Source organism: Pelobates fuscus, chromosome 4, assembly GCF_036172605.1.
Source record: "Pelobates fuscus isolate aPelFus1 chromosome 4, aPelFus1.pri, whole genome shotgun sequence".
In the NCBI taxonomy this organism is placed as follows: Eukaryota; Metazoa; Chordata; class Amphibia; order Anura; family Pelobatidae; genus Pelobates; species Pelobates fuscus.
This window is the reverse complement of record NC_086320.1, coordinates 306,757,024-306,779,263: the sequence shown is the minus strand read 5'-3', so window position 1 is coordinate 306,779,263 and position 22,240 is coordinate 306,757,024. Positions and strand designations below refer to the sequence as shown.

At 36.8% G+C, this 22,240-nt stretch overlaps 1 protein-coding gene across 7 annotated transcripts in view; it reads right to left on the bottom strand.

Annotated features, from left to right (window-relative positions):
* Window positions 1–1,748: 1,748 nt before the first annotated feature.
* Window positions 1,749–22,240, bottom strand: part of PPP1R9A (protein phosphatase 1 regulatory subunit 9A) — a 252,259-nt gene continuing 231,767 nt past the window's right edge. For 6 of the 7 annotated variants that reach the window (XM_063452273.1, XM_063452276.1, XM_063452277.1 and 3 more), the window contains 4 exons: window positions 7,508–7,627; window positions 6,485–6,508; window positions 5,083–5,265; window positions 1,749–3,483 (listed from right to left, as the gene is read on the bottom strand). In XM_063452273.1, the coding sequence (XP_063308343.1) occupies window positions 3,280–3,483; window positions 5,083–5,265; window positions 6,485–6,508; window positions 7,508–7,627 (531 nt within the window). In that variant the 3' untranslated portion in view covers window positions 1,749–3,279. Of the gene's footprint in view, window positions 3,484–5,082; window positions 5,266–6,484; window positions 6,509–7,507; window positions 7,628–20,624; window positions 21,163–22,240 lie in introns of those variants that run through there. The other variant, XM_063452280.1, reaches the window with a different exon arrangement.

Genomic DNA, 22,240 nt, shown 5'->3' with positions numbered 1-22,240 from the left:
GGTCCTGTCCCCTCATGGTCGGTGCCTGGCGGCAGTGGTGTTGGGCCTAATGAGAGAGTTGGGACCTTCCTGAGGGGGAAGGCCCTTGCACTGCACACCCCGCCTATCTGTGGAGCACCTTGGCAGTCTGCACCGACTCAAGATCGGCTCTGCCTGGTAATGCAAGACATACTTCATTGGCTTAGAGCAATCAGCTGAGGTTAGCTAAGGAGAGCTAATGGAAGCTCCTAGCATTAGCCTGTCTGTCAGACAGGAAAGAGAGAAGGGGGGAGCGTTTCCACTTGGATCCCAGGTAAAAAGTCAAACAGTTCTAAAATAGTTTAGAATCATAGCCTATTTGTAGACTAAAATACTATCTGCACTGAGCCGACAAAGTTTTTTTTTAGCATGGCAAGTTGCTAATGTACAACGTCACATCACAATGTATTTTGAACTGGAAAAATAATAATAAACAGCCTTAAAGAAAAACACATATTGTGTAAAACCACAGTAATATTATACCGTTAACACTAGTTTGTCGGATGCTACTGATGTCTCTTCATCCATATTAATTCAGTGTAAAGACAATCTGCAATTTAAAACATTATTCACATATGTCAAATACACAAGTGTTCTTAATGGCTTTTTTTCTTCTTTTTTTAATTCACAGCAAATAGAACAGGACTATAAATCCCATATACCAAGGGACCCAGAGCTCCTAAATAAACTTCCAGAGACTATTGTCATAGGATCTGTGATCTTCTTTGAAATAAGAAATAATTCAAGCAAGATCCTTCAATTAGATGCCTAAATTATACACAATTCTATAAATAATGGTAAGCCACATTAACTGTAACCCAGAAATGGCAGATTTTGAAATATCATTTGTAAAAAGTTATGATATAAGTGGGTTGTAAATGCCATTTATGCAATCACTTATAAACCCTCTGGCAGTAAAAAGCTCTTTGTCAATCTCACCTACCCCAAGATCATGTCATTAAAACATACTATGAGAACATATTAACCCCAACGTCACACTCTCTACACACTGCACAACTGGAACAAACATTTTAAGTATGCAGTGTGTATATATGTATGCATGGACTTTAACGGAGCATTCCAAGTACCATAACCACTATGACTCCCTGTTGTGGTTATGGTGCAACAAGCGCCCTTGCAACCCCTCATTGCAAGGAGTCAAATTGGTTTTGAAGAGGCGCACCCTGTCTTCACTGCCATTTACAAAAAGCCAGGAGTTCCGGCAGTTGGAACTTCCATTAGCTCTCCTTGAGTTAAGCCCTGCCAGAGAAACTCACGGCCCTCGCTAGATGGTATTAGAGACAGGGAGCGGTCCCTGGGAACTCTAGTGGTTACACTGTAAGGAATGTTCCTTTTAACAAATGCATTAAGACTGTTGGCATTATGTTTAATCAACGTTAAACCAGAGTGACAAGTCCCTGTCAAATATGTAATTGGTGCTGGACCCAGGTAAGTGACAGAAGGTGTTTTAACCCCTGTTGCACCACGAGGGGGGATGCGCTTGACGGAGGGGGAAGGTATAGTGCCAGGATAACAAGTTTGTTTTCCTGGTACTATAGTTTCCCTTTAATATCTACTCAGTGCACCTCTTTCCCTAAATGTCTCTTTAGTGTAATTCAGAGTTTTTGCACCGGCCCTGCCTGCACCACATATCAGACAAGTAAAACAAGTCACAATACGCATGAAAGCAACTAATGACTGAGGAGGCTTGGTAGATAAGAGTATTGATTTTTTTCTTGTTACCATTATAACAAACATGAGGTTTTATCATCTTATGCGATATTACTCTATTATGCTGCAACTTGCATTGCTCAAATGTCTATATATTTTGTTTTACCTAAACCTCAATAAAATAACGATTAACAAAAAATAAAGAGGAAGTACAGAATGACATGGGTGCTTAGCCAAGATAAGATAACTAGAAATGTTTGTAATAATAATAATTGATAATACATCTTACTCATTGTGGAAATAGTTAGAGAAATGTAACTCACAACACTGTGTGTAATGTTCTAGATTGATTAATCAATAGTATTTAAAGGGAAAATATCTGCAGAAGCACTGCAATTATTTGTAACTCTATCCAAGTTGTTTACTAAAGGGAGAATTCAAACTGAATTAAAAGTTAATTTCATATCTTAAACCAACACTCTGGGCACCATCAGAATTCTTACATAATTGGGCCGTAGCACAACTGATTGGCTGACAGTGGTCACCTGACGCTCTTAGCCAATCAATGAAACCCCATTCATAAAACTGGCATGAAAAAGGTACATTTATTTTCAAACCAGTTGACTGCTCTCAGCCAATCAGCGGCTCCGCTGCCTGATTCTGCAAGAGCCTTTCGGTTTAGAGATTTTCTGAAATCAGAAGGGCAAAGAGGGAGGGAGATTCTGTGCTGTTACACAGACTTTGGGGTTGAACAGTTCAAAAACTGGACATCTTGGCACCATAACAACTTAATTTTAAAAAAGTTGTTATGGTGCCTAAACTGTTCCAATAAGGCCAGAGTAAAGGAACTGAAAGCATAACTGAATTAAATAATTTTTCCAGTTCAGCTATTTTGACCTTAAATGTGAAATTCACTTTGAATTCGGTGAATAACCCTGAATGTAACTATAATTGCCATAATCCTCATTATATTGTAGAATGCTATGGGATGTCAGATATTTCTTCTCCCTGAGACATAGGGCAGGATTTAAAAGGTGGTGTAAACATTTTAAAAAGTGCAATACTCACCAATCACTCTCTTAGCTTACCTATTTGAGCCTTAACTTCATTATTTGTTTTCGCCCTCATCATAACTAACTGTTTAGTAAATGAACATATTTTAATTTACGCCGATGCTCAAGTAGATGTGAGCTCTCTTCTGTTTTTTTTACCAGCAAAAAAATATTTTTACTGCCAGAGGGTTGAACTAATTGCCAGAGGGTGAAGTTAATTTATCGCCTTAAAGGTCAATGACCAATGACCATGTAAGCATTGTCTAATACATAATAGAATAGGACTTGCTTGAACAGCATGCAGTATTCAGTCACGGAATGCTACTAAATAGAAATCAAAACATTATTTTAAAGAGATTTGGCAAACATAATAATTTATATCTTCCAGAAAATAATCTCTGTTGAGTATAATATTCTCTATACTCTGAATCTATTCGATCCATAGCAGTATATGCTGTGCAGGTCCTGTAGATATAGACCATAGTGCGAATTGTGATTTTGTCTTCTGAATGTCTAAGTAAGTAGTTTGATACATTGATTACTGCTCTTTAGTGCCTTTATCATCATCTGTCGATGCTTTGTCCCTTGCGCTGCGCAGTTGTTGCTCCTGTTCTTTCTTTCTAAGTCTTTCTTTTTGCTTTTCCATTTTTTCTTGAGCTTTTCGTACTTTCTCCATTGACAGTTTCATGTCTTTTATTTTCTTTTTAATGATTATTCTGTCTTGGGAATTTACAACAAGAGCCTACAGAAACATATAATGAGTTATTGTCAATTGCACAATAAATTGCCATTAGTATAGCCACGCAGGACCTAAAATTAGTTCTTTGGTGTAACAAGGTAGTGGGTGAGTACCATACATACACATTCTCCCGTGCTGACTTTGCTACCTCTCTGTGCTTGCTTAATGAGTGATCAGGTCTAGAATTCCTGGTGATAGTGGAAAAGCAAATTATTTCTACTACAGCAACACATACCTCATCCTTAATCCTTTCTACAGTGGGCATTTAGACATGATATAACCTTGTGCTCAATGTATATAACTCACTGCATGCTGTAGAAAATAGGGAAAATTAAATGCATCCTGAAAATGGCATTCTCACTTAATAAGGGACACATACACTGATCAGCAACAACATTAAAACCACCTTTCTAATATAATAGAGATCCCCTTTGTCCTGCCTAAACAGCTCTGATGTGTCGAAGCATGGACTCCACAAGACATCTCAATGTATCCTGTGGTATCTGGAACCAATTTATTAACATCAGATCCTTTAAGTGCTGCAAGTTGAGAGCTGCAAATTAAGAGGTGGAGCCTCCATGCGTCGGATTTGTTGTTCCAGCACATCCCACAAATGATCAATCTGATTGTGATCGGGGTAACCATGACACTAGCTGTCCTTCCTTGCACCACTTTTGGTAGATGCTAACCACTGCATGCTTGGAATTCCCCACAAGACTTGCCATTCTTTGGAGATACTCTGATCTAGCCGTCTAGACATCACTATTTGGCCTTTGTCAAAGTCACTCAGATCTTTTCTCTTGCCCATTTTTACTGCTTCCAACACATTAAAATTAAGAACAGACTGTTCACTTGCTGCCTAATATATCCCGCCCCTTGTCAGGTGCCATTGTAACAAAATCATCAAAGCTATTCACTTCACCTTTTGGTGGTTTTAATGTGGTGGCTGATCAGTGTATATAAAGGGTCCCTGGGACATGAGGGTGTAATAGCATTTGCACCAATACGACCGCTATTGTAATGCCAGAATGTGGTCCAAGTGCCTGTCACGTGTTTACTGTGATACTTCCACTCTGTAGTTCATAGCGCTATGGAATCTGTTGGCGCTATATAAATGCCAATAATAATAATAGGATAAATGTTTTAGTGCCCCACATGTAATCGGGGATCTTATGAAGAGGATAAAAGACAAGGTTTATGTTTATTAAGGAAAAAAATGTCCATTTAATAATTGGAACTCTCAAACAAATAACGGTCTACTTTATCTACACTTCTTAAATACAGCTTAACTAGTTTATTATTAATACATTCAGTCAATAAAATCCATATCTATAAGATGTGAACAATTAGAAACATCCCTATACATACTGCATACATTCATTATGAAACAAGGAGATGATGTGAATGAATTAAAAAGCATGGACTAGCAATTAACGTCTAAAGCCTTCAGCAAGCTGAATTTCTCCAAGTGCTCAGAGTATTTGTGTGTATCTTTGTATAAATCATAATCATCTTTCATTAGTGCTCAAATATATCTCTCTGTTTGAATTTTGGAGTGAATTCATTGATAAATACAAGTCCGAAAAAATAACAGCCTCTTACTTTAAGTTTTGTACCGTCCATCTGAAGAAGCTGTTCACCGTTAATATTTTGGGCAGTGAATTCGGAAGCGCAATGTTCAAGGTTTAGATTCCGCAGCCAATCAGCCACTTCTTGCGGGCTCCATTCCTGAACTGTATGGTTTAGCCACGGACTGTGTTTGGGTGACTGTCCTTCGTCAAGTATCTGCAAGAAAAATATATTTAGTAGGGGCTGAAATGATCACGTGTTACCAGATATTCATAGCCATTAAGGTGAAAGAATTCCTGATATTCTGATACATTCCTAGGCATGCACAGAAGGAAGCATAGGGATTGAAAATATGTTACATTTAAGTTCTTGATTGCTGTATTCTGTCTATCCTGAGTTAGAGTTTCATATTGCTTTGCTGACCCCCTGATGCAAACCAGGTCCTGTTGTAGTCCCTCTCTTTCGCCCTATCACTGATGAGGTGGTCTTTAGCTCCATTCCCCTAGAATGACACCACTTATATACCACCTCTTTTAGCTTTTCCCCTCTTTGTCTCGAGTGTTTTCTCCCCTTCTCCTGCTCTCTGTTAGTAACTTTTCCCTCTCCTTTGCTAATCCTCCTTCTCACACTAGTCTTCCTCTCTCATTTTCTTCTCCCACGTCACCATCCACACTATCTTTTAACTTTCACTTTCCACATGGTCTATTTTCCTTTATCTTGTCCATGCCTCTTCCTGCTTGGTGGTCATGGAGGTATTCTGATCTACACATGTGGCCCATGTCTCCCCCAAGGGCTGGTTAGGTTAATATCTTATTGAGCGCACCAGTTATGGACACGGGGTAGGAAATATATATCAGTAAATGGTTTTGCACATACAATATATTATTCTGTGAACTTAAAGGTGGAAGAAATAATGCCACCAAGATGGGGAAATATTTGCACGTAAGGGATAGACTGCAGGGATAAGCTGGCAAATTGTAGTTGGTCGAGCAAGTCAATTGAATGGCGTAAGCTCATGGTGAAAAAAACCTTGTGAGTATAAACCTTTAACACTCATTAATAGTATATGAAGAATAGCAGGATCACATACAGCATTTGGTGAATTAAATATATGTACAACATCCCAGATTTCCCCAGGGGTCATATGTAAAACTGCAAGCAGGGATATAAGCTTCGTGCTCAGATTTTGCATATTAGAAAAGTCCTGTGTGCCTTTTGTTCTGCATATTGCTACTCTACACCAGGTGAACAAAATAGGACGAACCTGTAATTATATCAATATCTCAGAACCAGGAAAGAACATCATGCAAGAACAAAGTGACAATGTCAAATACAAACATTGCACTTATCAAAGAAGAGAAGAAAGTACGAGCAGACAGCACAGCAATGAGAAATGGAATGAATCAGTGCAAATGAGAAAACGTAAGGTGCTCACCTCATCATCTATCATATCCAGGCTCTGAGTAAATATTGTTAAAGAAATGGGAGAGACACAAGAAAGTTTAAAAGATTAAATTAGTGAATATTTCACGTGTTTGTCTGTCACATATTAAGGTTATCATTTAGGTGTTTGGAAATTTGAGCATTTTCACGTAGTAATCATTTTTAAACTTAAATATTTTTGACAAAGCTAGTATCAGATATTAAGGACCTCTGTCTATTTACTAAAACATGTGTTAGTCAGAGTTAATTTCATATGTGATACATTCCTGGGCATTTAATAATATGAACATGATGCTCGTTTAGTTAAGCTGGGCAGTTTAACATTCTCCATTAAAGGCAAAATCGCTCAGCATAGGCTTTGTACTATTTGATAGTATAGAAATAATTGTGTAGGATAGACTTTATCTAAAGATGGGACCACGCAAAATAAAAAAATAAAATAAATGGCGTTTATGACAATACAGGATACAGGGATTTTATGAATATTTTTTTCTGCAAATAAAAAAATAGGGAAATTATATATCAATCTTCCTAAATTCCATTGCATTCTATGTGAACACAGTGTTGGGTTGTTCTATTTGACAGGGTTTAAAATGCAATAACCCCCTCCCCCCAACAAAAAAAATCCATTACATAGTTCTCAAAATGTATCTACAAAGCTATGACTCCTGACTAGCTCTTAACAATAATACAATTAGTTTGTGTTCACTCTTTTTGTCTCTGCCACATAGCTTAACCCCCACATTGAGATGAGGATCACCAAGCGCCATCATCCTTGATGGTCCACTTTGAGGGACCATGGAAGATATTCTGTGCTAGACAAGAAATTTTATTCAATGTTTGCATTTTGTTTTACCACATGTCTGGCACACAGGAACAATGGTCTTCCTGTGCACTTGTATACATCAGCATGGCCGGGGAGTAAATATTGGACATCCTCAGCTGTTCTCACCCTCTGGCTCACTGGCTCAAATGAAACATAAATTAAAGAAGCTGGCATAAAACGAGTTCCTACCTCATCAGAAGACAGTACTAAGGAATGAGAACGTTCTGCTCTCTTCGGTTCTGCAACCAGGCCACTTAACTCCGCTGAACTGTTACTGCTCGGACTAAAATCATCACTTAATGTGAAATTCTAAAAAAAAAAAAGATATATTTGTTAAAATGTACTTTTCTTATTGTACTTTTCCACACAAGATGAGGAAAATCAAAGAGGATATTCTTGATCAGATCCACAATAGTTTATACCCAGTGTTTGATGGATAAAGCACATAATGATACAACACACTTGTTTAAAAATCTTTTTTTTACGCCTAACACACATGTATAGGATTATTTTTGTGTTTACTTAGAACGATTAAGAACATCTATCATGAAAACAGTGATAATATTTAATTGAACATTGTCTTATAAAAAATGTTCTAACTATTCGAAAAAAATATTAGAAAGAATATTTAAAAGTCATAATATTATATATATAAAAGTCATAATATTACCGTAATGTACTTAAGTATGATATGCTTTATTATATATGTTATATGACGGCCAATGGTTCATTGTAACATATTATTTCGTGATTCACTGTGGTGTGTTGGCTGGTGGAACAGTGTGATATAATAGCCAGTGACTTGCCGTGATATGATATGTTGGGCAGTGGCTCACTGAAACATGTTGGCCAGAGGCTGTGGTATATTGTGGTATATTGGACAGGATCACTGTGATATGTTGACTAGTGATTCACATTGGTGTTTTGACTATTGGTTTACATTGGAACGTTGCCCATTGACTCACTGTTGTACCTTGGCCAGTAGCTCATTGCAGCATGCTGCTCTGTGCTCACTCTGTCATGCCAGCCAGTAGTTTGCGGCAATAGGTTACTGTTTTGACTTGGTCTGTTGACCAAACATTGTTTGGTGGTTGAAATGTACAGGACCAGTCCCTGACAATTTACCAAGTGCAAACTTTAATAATCCTTCCAGAAACAATTTTATGTCTTATCAGCGGCATACCTTGGATAAAATTAGTATTCCTTGTTTTAAATAGTCACATAAGAAATAGTAAATCATTAAATATGCTTCTACATGGTCATAGTGGCTAACCTTTGGGAACCAAGCTCTTGTAGATTACAATTTTCACTATAGTCCACCAACTATCTTTAAAAATGTAGTCATTCAACAATGGACACAGTGTCTTAGCTTAGTTATTAGAGGCTATGGAAACAATAAACTTATTTTGCTTTTGATATATCTCATTTGGTGACTGAACAAATATAGAAAATTGGTACAAAGCAAAACTTAAAGGTTAACCTTTTGGAATCAAACCACGGTGGATTACCTTTCATGAGATACTTAGAATTGAGAAAGCCATCTTGGGAAATATACTCAACAAGAGCTGGAACGCAATAGTGTATTATAACACCCTACACAAACAATACAATTACTGCCTTTTAATATAGATTTTGGTTAATTAATATTAGCAGACCAGTATGGAACAAATATATGGTGATCAATTTAAAAACAACAACCCAGGTTACACTAATGGCTGTTGCAGATGACAACCAGCTGCATGATCTAGTCAGGTCTAAGCTAAGTGGTTATGGGCTTGGTTAGTATTCATATGGGAGACCAATAACACAGGTTCTAGTTATATATAAATGTTTGCATTTTTTGTACTTTTTTAGTCAGTTTTATTTGCATTACATGCATTCTTTTTACTTGAAAGGGAACACAAAGAGAAAAGACATGGAGGTCGTGCAGGTTTATTGCATGCGGTACACTGAGGAAACACAAGACAAGTCAGTATACGGCATAGGTAACGCAATTTTCAATAAAATAAAAATCAAGTCCATAGACAATCTATATTGCACACAAGTAGTCAATTTCTAGACTTCTAGATTGTAATATCAAATAGTAAAAGTGGAGCCATCCCCATGGAGCCTAGTGGAACCAGCAGGCACATGTAATTGATATTTTGCACATTTAATTGGTAATTTTTCATTTACTATATTTTGCATTTAATTTTATTTTAATTTCTAATACTGGTGATTTTTTTTTTTTAAGATAAGCAGCCCCCAAGGTGGAATGATTTTTGGGTAACAACCATTAACTTTTTGTTACCAAACTAAAGTAACTCCATTAGTATTTGCTAACATTAACCGAGATACAGCAATGTGTTTTATTTCATCTGAGATTCTGTCGAAATCTATGTGAAGTCCATTGGTTTATATTTGAGTGCGGTAAACAATCCCTGAAATTAACAAAGAGAACCCAGTTTTCACTGATTCCATTCATTGGATGTGTGCAGAAATGTCTATTGAGCCTAGGATTACCGTATTAACCATGCTTTCTTATACACCTATTACCATCTTCATTCTCCCAGAGCACGAGAATACTACCAACAAGCAGCACAAACAGTTCATGTGCAACGGGCAGAAAAACAATCATCTACGGGTTATTCTCTAAAGTGTGAATTCAAATTGAATTTCAAACTTAAGGCCATTATAGCCGAAGCGGAAAAAGTCATTTATGCTTCCAGTTGGGGCTACTTTTGCCTAAAATCCATTTCATAAAGAATTTATTTTATTTATTTTTTTATTCAAAAAGCGATGAGCAATGTTAATACATATTATGGTTTATAACATAAGCATTAATTGAGACCTTAGTTAGAGTAGTATAGAGTCTGGGTATTATCACTGATTTGACACAAAATCTTTTATAATCAATGGCGATACCACTATTATATTTACACCAGAACCAAATGACACATTCGGAGTATATTTATCGAAGCATTACTCTTAATACACACTGTAACTTAAATAGTTTATTGGGAATCTACAGGTTATATTGTACGATTTAAACGTCTTTATCTATTCATAAAAATAAATAAAAGTAAAACAATAAATTAAACAAATATGACATTTTGAAAATGCAAAATCATGCAAACCAGCTAAATAATGTTAATAAACTCGCATTTATTAGTACAAATGTATATAAATATATATATATATATAATCAGAATACTATACCAAAAGACATGAATGGCGATTTACTGGTGGCCACAAAAAGAAATGCTGTTAGGAAAACAAGAACAAAACAGCAATAGATGTAATGAGTAAGACAGTGAATGTTATGGTAGTGAAAGACAGTGAATGATAAGCAGAGATAATTAATTTCAGCAAAACTCATGAAGACTCATGCACAATCAACAAGGCTTAAAGTCACAAGTAATATATTAGTAATGTCAGTAATGTCAGTGATGGCGTGAGTTTTATTTTAAACAAAGATAATAAAACCAATGACATAAAAACACCAACGCGTTTCACCCAAAGGTGTTTCCCCCACCCCCCAAAGTGTAAAGTGCAAAAGTCCCTTTGGGTGAAACGCGTTAGTGTTTTTATGTCATTGGTTTTATTATTTTTGTTTTAAATAAAACCAGTTTTTTACCTTACCTGGACCTTCCTGATTTCATCCCTGAAGATTCTATCTGGAGAAGCCACACTTTTTACCTTCTTGGTGGGGAGGAAACCACCTATGCTACACAGGAGTGAGAAAAAAAGTATTTTTTGGCTCTCCTTATGTGGGTATCCCTCCTTTTATTTTGCTTTTACAACAGCAAAACAGAGAGCACTATTTTTCTGTTTTTATTCTCATTTTATGTAACTGGTTGTGAATATCTGTGACACTGCAATTTGTAGGGAAATACCCATGACCGCTCTACACTTTAACTGGCCTTTGACCCTGACCTACCATCTACAAGGAACCAAGCTGAGCGACATATCCACAGGCCTGCCATCACCACACCTTGCTGGGTTTCACCTGGAGTCTCTATGTTTGGCGTTTGGTTTAAGAGGCTTAAGCTGAGAACAAGATGTAGCGTTATCTAACTATCATACAGTTTCACACATATAAAGCCTGCATAAATGAGGAGCTGGGGAAAACATTACAAGTTCATCTTATTCTATAAACATGTAACTATATACGTATGGACCAGCCCCTGTCTGCTAACCAAGTAGATATCTCTCTCGATTCCTGCACCAGTTACTAAAACAAATGGCAAAGGTTCATGAAAACTCCTACGTGAACATTTACCTGGGGAGAAGAGTTTAATACAATCAAGTGCATTCAAGGAAATAATGCTATAATCATAAATTACTTAATAAAAGGATACTGGAATATCTGACCAAGTCTTTTTACTCTGTCAACGAACCTTTTGGGATAACAAGCATTCTGGATAAAGCTATGTTTAGAAATATAGTGGGCAGGAACAGAAGTTGGACATGGCATAGATATTTACTAAGTGGTGGTGATACAAATACGCTTTATATTATGGGGGGTTTATATTTTATGTTACTATTTACATACTTGAGAGTAGAAAAGTTTACTAGATACATCCTCAACGGCTATCACCATCTTGCATGGTAAATGAGAAGTGAACACGCATCTGTCATAGTATTTAATATTTTTTGGATGAACCAGGCCTACTCCTAAACTTAGCTAGACATTCTTGTTGAAGTCACAAATGAAGCAGGTGTTATTTGTTTGTGGTTAAAAGGTTAAAGAGTTAGGAAGAACTTACAAAAAACAAGATATAAACATACGGGAAGATAAAAAGCAATGATTTGAGTGAATGTAGGAAATTCAATAAAGAACAGGGCTAGACGAAAAGGCAGGACTGAATAAAACATGTTGGCATTTCTCAACATTCTGATTGGGATAGGTGCTAAGCTTTGCCAGAAACCCAGTACCAATCACAGTGTAATCAGCATGCCAGAGCTACTGCATTACAGAGAGATCTCATTGTCATGCTAAAAAATGGCCATTAGATGGTGGTGAGATACCGGTCTCTAATGTTTTAGTTTGGAATTCCCTCTGCTTATTTTAGTACTGATATTAGCAGAGGGAATCCTTAGTTTTAGGGTTAGGGTAAGGTAAGGTAATGCTGGGTTAGGGTTAATGTTATTCTACAGGTATGGATTGTATAGGGCTAAGATTATGGTCATTTTAGGGAGTTAGTGTAGGCATATGGTTAGGGGTAGGGATGGTATGGGGGTGGTATTGGGTTAGCATCAACTACCAAAAATTGCCATATATATATATACATAAAAGCAAAAATCTGAAAACAATGCGATTTTTTTACATTTTATTCACACTTAATGGTGCTTTAAGTATACACATAGGCTATTAAAAGAAAGCACCTTATGTCATATTTTATGTTTTGTTTTGGTTCAGAATTTGACAATTGCCTCCATTGTTAGGGGTTAACAAATATCTACCCTGATTTGCTATGATCCTACCTTATGTCAACACTACAAACAAACACACCCATGCATTCAAGCACTAACACTACACACAAATGAACACCTGCATTCAAATGCCAACACTACATATAAAAACAACCATTCATTCAATTGTCAACACTACACAAAAATACACACTTGCATTCAAACTTCAGGACTACACACAAATGCACACCTGAATTTGCACGCTACATACAAACACGCCAATGCATTCAAATGGCAACAGTACATTCAAACACACACCTACATTTACACACACACATACTCCATACAAAAACATCCTTACAATCAAACACACAAACACTGCTCCCAAATACAGTTTCTGCTGGGGAGAGAGTGAGGGGGGCAAACGTATTTCTTGCATTAGGGCCCTCTTTACAGTATTTCAGCCACTGGCTTGGCACTTTTGCAAGTCATCAGGATTCTAAATACACACAAACTCTCAAATGCCTGCATGTTCTTAAGTTGGATAAGATGTGTTTCTGCACAATGAGTTTGAATCTACACTAGGTCTTTATTCAGTAAACTCTAAACTTTAGTGTTATTTAATCCATATTGTAAAATTCTGACTAAAATAGTCAAACCAAGACTATAACCAAGCTGGTCCAGATCAGCTATTTTCAATTCCAGCTATTCAGCTTTAAATGAAAAACATCATTAGAATAACAGCCCATACTACATACAACTGGAAAAATAGAAAAGTTGTAGAAACCAATGACCTTTAATGGTAGGGGAAGCAAAAACGTGATTTCCTTTGCTTGATTATTCCTCCTGGGATAACAGATTCCAGCAAATAACATCCTCCACAGCTGTTATTTAGGAGCTCACTATTCAACTCAGCCTGGCTCCCTCGGTGATGCATTCTGTATGTATTATTTGTTTTCTACACACTGCAAACTGTTTTTACGAACTTTTATGTTCTCACTCTTAATCCTAGAACTATCAGAAAATGTCAACCTGCTCTGTCCCATAGGATAATATTCTGAAGCTGATACTATTACATTGCATTCCACGTATCCATCCTAATCTCTCACCCTTAATACTAATCTGTGAGTATCAAGTTCTGCCATGTCTTCTGATCTGCAGGTGTGTGTCAGCATCTTTCTTCTTCATCTTCTTACATTTATCTTTCATATTAAACCTTTTCAAAGAAAAGCTTTAATATAATTACGTTCACAAAAAAATGTATGACAGATTTGATTGGTTAATATAAAATAACTAATACAATTACAAGTGCTTACTTCTTTGAGTAGAGTTCTGTGCTTAAACAGGCAATTCTGATTTATTCCTAGCAATTTAATTGTGGTGTTTTGTCCTAGTAATATCTATGCTAAATCCTACTAAGTGCTTATACCATTTTCAAATCAAGGGAAAAATATGTAAACAAACTACGTGGCTCTATGTAGACCACGAAGAGCACACCATCCAATATTGGGAGTTATGGAATCAGTATGGATGGACCTTCAAGGGGGTGTTGCCAATGACGCAACTTAAGTCAATGGCGACACTGATATGGGCAGGTCCACTCAGTAAGAGGGTGTGCTTGCCCACTGAAAGAGCATGTCAGCCTGGCGTTGAGTGTCCATTGTAAATCTAATGCACCTGCACTGTGCTGCCTGGGGACAGATTCCTGGTGCCTTTGGGTGAGGAAAAGGACCCCGGTATCGGGACTGTCCTGTCGTAAGAGGGACAGTTGGGTGTCCTGAATGTGTATAAATTCTGCACCTCTCCCGGTATCACAGAGAGAATCAGAACTTGCGATATTGCAGTTTGCTAAGGCACAAAGGATATACGATGAAAGAGGGCATATTCAGTTTATTTTCATTCTATCGCCACTACATCAATGGTCAGGCAGCAGTTCAGCAGTAAACTGGACAATCTTTACACAGATAATTGTACACAGGGTCTTGTCACTATGGTGCAGGTTGTGGTCTATGAGTTGAAGGATTTCTGGTCCATTGTTGGTTCATATAAAAAAAGGGCTTCAGGCAGTGGTGTACATATAGAGGTCGCAGCTGCGACCGTGCCCATCACTCCAGGGGGCCTGGCCGCCCTGCAGACCCGATCGACCGGGTGCCCGCTGTCATGTTTTGCCATTCAAGGGGTCCATCGGGTGGCCCATGCTGCTAGGGCCACCCGATGGGTATGGCTTTTCTGGGGGCTGGTCAGCGCTGCGGCGCTTTAACAGCGTGAACGGGCCCCCTATGATGACATCACACGCTGGGAGGAAGCGACTGCCCCGGTCACTCCTCCCAGCAATCGCACAGTGCCCGCGCAGAAGGAAGGATCAGTTTGCACCTGGGCCCCATGGATTGTGTGTACGCCACTGGCTTCAGGCATTTACAGGGTTCAAATTAAAGCAGATTTATTGGATCAAAAAGCGCAACAGAGGAACGTTTGACTTAATACACAGTGCTAATTAGTCTCTTTTTTTAATACATTACCAGTTAGTGCTGCCCTATTATCGCTATAGAGGTTGTCCACAACTTTTTGATTGTTAATTCATTTTTAGGATCTATCTGACACCTTGCACCAAATCCTAAGGGCATTCGGTGCACTTGTTCTCGCTTCCCTTTAAGTGTAGTTAATTAGTTGTGGGTGTGTACATTACTGATAGGAAAATGAAAATATTCCACTCTGTACATCACTCTAACCAAAGTTCTATTATACTAGTAGGTTTTTTGTGCTACTATGTAAATTTATTGTTGGTGTGTGTGACCCTCTCTATTATTTTCTATAGAGATATAAACAAAATGTTCACAAAATATATAGTTTAAGCACTTTGTTTACAACCCACCAATTTTGCATAACTTCCAGATTTTAAATAATTCTAACACATCCTTACAGGGTTTTGCACTAAACTCCCAATTTTTCACATATTAAATCTGAATGACAAAATTTAAGCAAAAATTGGCAAGTTGTGAATACGGCAGATCTGGAGAGTTTCAAGATTAGCTATGTAGCCTCAGTTTTTCCATTCAGTTTAGTGAATAATCCTCGATTGTTATATTTTTGCATTAGCTTTTCAAATGATTTAATATTTTTGGATAACTATTTAAAATATATATATTTTTTTTTCAAAATATTAAAATATAACAAATATATCAATAAATAAAAAAAATATTAAAATGTTTTTCAAAATATTAGTTTATTTTGAAATCTTATCCAAAAATATTACATTAAACCTATATCCACCTTCCACACCCTATTTCCCCAAATAATTCACCTGTCCCATAAAAATATAATATATAAGTTTGAGTGAAAATCTTTTACCATTCCTTGTTTAAACACATATTGTGACTGTCCTCATCAATCTACCTTTGCCCCTTTTTTCACTGGGCTGATATTTTCAGATGATTGATGTATGGAACTGCCGGATTCTGATGCGATGTTGCTGGCAGAATTGAAGCTTTTGTAGATATCTCGAAGTTCACGGTACGACGTACAATGTATGGGTGGTGAACCCTACCCTAATGATGTTGCCTTAGTTGTACTTTGTATTGTGCCTCTGGAAGTCCTGTTTTATAGAAGGGAGTTACACCTTGTATTAGAATAAAGATACCAGTTTCTAGCACGATCATGGTATAACGTCAGCAGTGGTCGCATGGACCACTATAGGATTCTTATACTATGAGGAAATTAAACTAACAAAATGTACAGTAAAACAGCTTTTTTGTGAAGATCTCTAAAGTCATATTATTTACATTGCAATTCCGGCAGTTTTACACAACATGCCAACAATTCTATATACAGTAATAGTATATTTAACACCCTTAGGTTTAAAATCGAACGCTTTGATTTATTACACTTAAATGAGATTCAATTTGACCATTAAAAGTGACTTTCAGCATTAAATGAAAACTTTCACTTGCTATATCAAATCTCTTACAAACTTATTTTTCACCACTAGATGGCACTGTTATATTACATTGCAAATTACAATGCAACGGTAATACATTGTAGCATGTAGACTGCAAATTCTAACAAAGTGCATTTGTGGATGGGCTTAATTTTTTATGACTGTGCAAACCCTTCTTTACCTTACCTTATTCTGTAAATGTGCGATTACTAAACATTTTGACCAATTTTCCTGGCAAAAGTGCTTAAGCTTTGTCATGTTGGATGGTCACTTTTTTAACATCTATTTTCAAGCCTTCCCACATATTCTCAGTAAGTTTGAGGTTTTGACAATTTTAACACATTCACGTTTTTTTGGTTTGTAACCACTCGAGCTTAGCTTTAGTCTGCATGTCTATAGCAATTACCTGCTCTTGGCTTAGGAATCTTGAAAACAGAAAATATATTTTCTCTAGAAGTACCATGCATTTCCTTTGTTCCTCTTGCCCTCACTCCTATTTGATTTCCTAGTGTGTGTTAATTAAAGATGTCAGTAAAATATAATACTAGCGCCATTCTGTTTTCTGTGAGCATGGAATCTCTTGGTGATGATAATTGTTGATTTGAGATTCATGCAGCATTTTGGGCTACGGTCAAAACTTTATGTTTCTACAGACTAGAGAATCTTTTTTTCCATATGTTTGCTGATTCTTCCACATTCCTTTGACAAACTCCAAATGGGGTATCGTGGAATTTTTATTGAAATATTTTTTTTTCCATTTTTATGTTTTTCCCATTGTCAGTTTCTCCCACCTCTGCTACGGACCTTCCCAGCTCCTTCAAAGTTACTGTCGACCTATTGGTTATCTCAAACATATGTCCGCCAATTCATAATGAATTGGGTTGAATATTCAAAGTTTAAGATTTTTTTTTTTAAACTGGCCCTCAATAGTACTTCTCCAGAATGTTATCTTGGACTTTCTGATATCTCCTTGGTCTTCACAATGTTGTTGCTTTAACATATACGCTCTAACAAACTCTGGAGCCTTTCCGATACTGGTTATTTATTCCAAGGTCATCGTACACTTCAATTGCACACAAATTCAACCAATCATGTGATCTGAAGGCAACTGGTTGCAGTGGATCTTTTTAAGGGTATAATAACAATGTGGATGAATATGTATGTAACCAACAAACCTGAAAAAAAAAAAAGTAAAAAAAAAAAAAAATTAAGCCAAATGAATAATTGAAATCTCAAGGGGATACTTACACTGTATCTGTCTGGTTCAATTTCTTCTCCTGGCTTAGGACTTTATTATCCTTCTCCACACAGAGAGAAGAACTACCTTGCTAAAAAGTATAAAGGATTTCCAGTGTCACTGGCACCACAACTCCTGTGCCACCATCTTTCGGAGAGACAAAAATAAATTCTCCAGGCACTCAAGGTGTTCAAGCCGCAGGCAGATTTAATGGTTCAAAAAAGAGCAGCAACATTTCCACCTGCTAAGAGGTCTTTGTCAGAATTGATATTCTTTTTGTCTGCCTGATCGTTGTGGGATTGCTGGTCCGGCTCCAGTGCACCGGGTGTTTGCTGGAGCTTCTTGCTCCATTTTTGCATCATCTTTCAGAGAGGCTAATGTTTAGATCAACGAACATTTAATTGTAAGAACTAAATTATTCAAATATGATTAGATATTTTTTCTCAATGGATTACCTTACTATTTTGGCAGCATAATCGTCATATTTTTAATAGGTTTTATACTCCACACCACTGGTTCAACATCATTTAGTTAGGGTATCTCTTGTAAAGGTGAGGTCTTCCAACAGTATTGCTAAATTATAAATAGAATGTTAGGGATTGGTATGATGTACCAAACAGTTCCACATTTTTTTTAAGATAGTGTGAAATATTAGCATTCATACTACTATTAAAAAACCCTGATAATATTCTCGCTTTTTAATATATGAGAGTACTATACTATCTTTTGCATTCACTTGCTGACCTTGAACTAAAGCTAATCACTTTATAAAAATCACTTAGTAAAATTCACACTGTGAAGGTCAGTATGTATGAGATTAACTCACCCATGGTATAATTATATAATATAATTACAATCATCTCATAAACTCTTTTATGAATGGATTGATCTATGGTTGTGTGGTGCAGTGAGGGTGCTTTTATGAGTCTGTGTAATATTTTTTATGTTTTATATGCAGGATTTGTTACTGGTTGTTATTATTATTATTTATTATTTTAGATTACTCTTAGAGGGACAAGGAAACCATTATAATTTTGAGCATGTAAAATAAATCACATAGAGTGATAATACAGGCATCTAACAACTTTAGCTTAAATGAAGCAGTTTTAGTACTCAATTCTCTACCATGTAGGGGTTAAATCACTTTTTTTTCTGTTATGCAACCAAAACCACATTTCCACTGGCCTTGACTCACATAGCCTATATGAACAAGATGGTTTTATTTTCAGTCAGACCATAACTTACTTTAGACGTTTTTTTTTATCTCTTACACTGTTAATTGAACTTAAATCACTCATAGGAAAGCTCCCACCCTATTTATTATTTTAGATTACTCTTAGAGGGACAAAAAAACCATTATAATATTGAGCATGTAAAAAATCACTTAGAGGAATAATATAGGCATCTAACATATTTAGCTTAATGAAGCAGTTTTAGTTTATAAATCATGCTCCTGCAGTCTTACTACTCAATTCTCTACCATGTAGGAGTTAAATCACTTTTGTTTCTGCCATGCAACTAAAGCCACATTTTCACTGCCCTTGACTCACATAGCCTTTATGAACAATATGGTTTTATTTTCAATCAGACCATAACTTACTTTAGAAGTTTTTATCTCCTCCACTGTTAATTGAACTTAAATCACACATAGGAAAGCTCCCACCCTACCTGAGCAGAATGCTCTCCCCAGCTGTTCCCACCTCCTATAACCTCTGACCCAGTACCAGCACTTTATTTAGTCTACCTCAATACAAAAAGAAAGCTGCCCGATCCTCCTTTTCTTACAGAGCACCACAATTATGGAACAACCTCCCGCACACTTTCAAATCTTCCCCAAGCCTAAAGTCCTTTAAGAGATCCCTCTCTACATACCTCAAAACAGAATGCACGTGTCATGGTTGATTATATATTTCCTACCTGTTTTATGTTAAATTTTGTATATATTGTGTATTAATATTGTTTTTGTATTTTATTGTACCCTACTGTATCAATGCAATCTTTTGTGGACCCAGGACATACTTGAAAACGAGAGAAATCTCAATGTATCTTTCCTGGTAAAATATTTTATAAATAAATAAATAAATAGGAGGCTCCTGCAAGGTCTATGAGGCTATTAACTGTGCAGGAGATACATTCTAAATTAAATACACTGTGCAATAAAGAAAGTATAAACATTAGATGACTCTTTAAAGGAAGTGCTTAAGGCTGTTTAAGTCACATGCAGGGAGGTGTGACTAGAGCTGCGTGAACAAAGTGATTTAACTACTACGTGGCAGAGAATTGAGCTGTGAGACTGCAGGGGCATGATCTCTCTCCTCCAGTGTTAGTGAAACATAAACAAACAAACGTTACCGTCTGTGAACATAAATTCTGCCTACTAATAATAGCGAACTACAAAATATAGAAAAAAAATATATAACAACAGAATATAAACGGGAACTGTTTTTTTTTTTTTGGTATTTTTTTTTTGTATAAATTAACATCTGTATGTGGTCAGTGCAAAAGGAACATTAGTTTGTGTATACACGGAGATAGAAACATAGGAATTCTGACAATATTTGGGTTTAGTGAGTCTACCACAGATTTGTGGATTTTACATGGGCATCAAAACACACGTAGACAACGCAAAGCTGTGCACTAGTAACGGTCACAAAATACGTTTTTATTTTATTTCTTTATTATCTCTTCAAACTCTACCAGGCACAAAAAGAAATACTGACATTTGAAAACTCCTGTAGAAAACAAACACTGCTATGCATAATTTCTTAATTTTTTTCTGATTGTATGTCAAGTGCACAAAACCTAGCAGTTTTAAAATCTAAAGCAACACAGATTCAGCATTGTTCCCTCACCTATCCTAGTGATCTACAGAAAATTTATTTCACTCCTCTATACCACTGTTGGTTAAAAGTTTAGCTCTTTTCTTTATAATTTTCTCAATTGTGTTTGTAACACTCACTAATGTTCAGATTAGGTTTTAAGCCCAAAACTATGACTAGACTTCAAGAATATGATACCTTCATGTTGAAAATTAGCTATTTTGGTTGAGTGATGGAAGGGAGAAGATAGTGACAAGTCTTTTGTGGTGAACAGGGACACAGTCCCTTCTGAGTTCTGCTGTTCATCCTCTTGGTTGCCAGCTACGTTTTTAAAGGCAGAACTGCTAGTGACTGGGGACAAAGATGACGCACCAGAATTCGATGCTGTAGAGCAGAACCTCATGGATATGGAAAATGGTGATTGTGGAATGTGCTTTGGACTACCGTAACTGTCTCAGAGCTGTTGGCCTAAGAGGTTATAAAGTATGTTATGTAGAGTCACTAAATCTAAGGGGAATTTACTTTCAAAGTGACTCTGTAGGCACTATAACAAATTTATCCCATTGAATTGGTTATAGTGCCTGGTGTCCCCTGTCACAGTGCCTTCATTCAGTGTTAAATCATTTTTGAAGAACTTAAAACTAAATCAGTGCCCCTTGCCACCTACAGCTTGTCCCCTAATGGAGGTATGACTAAAGAAGAGATTACACACTTCCTTCTAGCCATATAATAAGCCAGCAATGGGCACTGTAATGGTCTTCTGACAATCATAGCCACCCATTGTTGCTCGGGCTAATGCTTTCTCACTAGCCAATGAGTAGAGACTTGATGTGCTGCTGGGGGGGTCTCACTTAACATTAAAATATTACAAATGTTTTAACGCCAAATAGAAGAATGACGCCAGGGGACTCCAGGCAACATAACCACTTCAATGAGATGAAGCAGTTACAGTGCTTACAGTTTTTTAATGAATGGTATTTCAAGGTGCTAAACTGCATTTGGTAAAATACTGTGAATAATACAGCAAACTAGTAATTCTAAAGCACAGGACATGAGTTTTGATCAGTAAGCTCACAATTCGTCTGATGAATTATGGGTAAGGTTGCCCCTTTCCAAATCTACAGAAAACACCACATATATTTGTGATAGCAGCAGTCTGTGACACATTGTAGACTGCCACTTAATCAAATAAAAAAAAACAACACAAAATGATACAGAACAGTAACAAACTCTACAGTACAGATTAGCTGACCATGGATAACAAGAATGTGACATCAAGTTGAGTGTTGTAACCAGAATGTCAGGCATGCAGACTAAATAAGGAGCAACCTCGTGAGGTTTGATGGAGCGGAGTTCGTTGGTAAGTATAGTTCGTGGTAAGGACAGCGCGCGCTAGGGTTTAGGTGCAGGGCAGCTCGCTCTACCAGTAAAGCCGTAAGCTCGCGGCCAGGGCAAGAGCCCTGATTGGTAGTTTGCAGCGCGAGGTTCACAGTGGAGGGAAATTAGGGAGTAGAAATTTAAAGGCGCCAGAAATTATT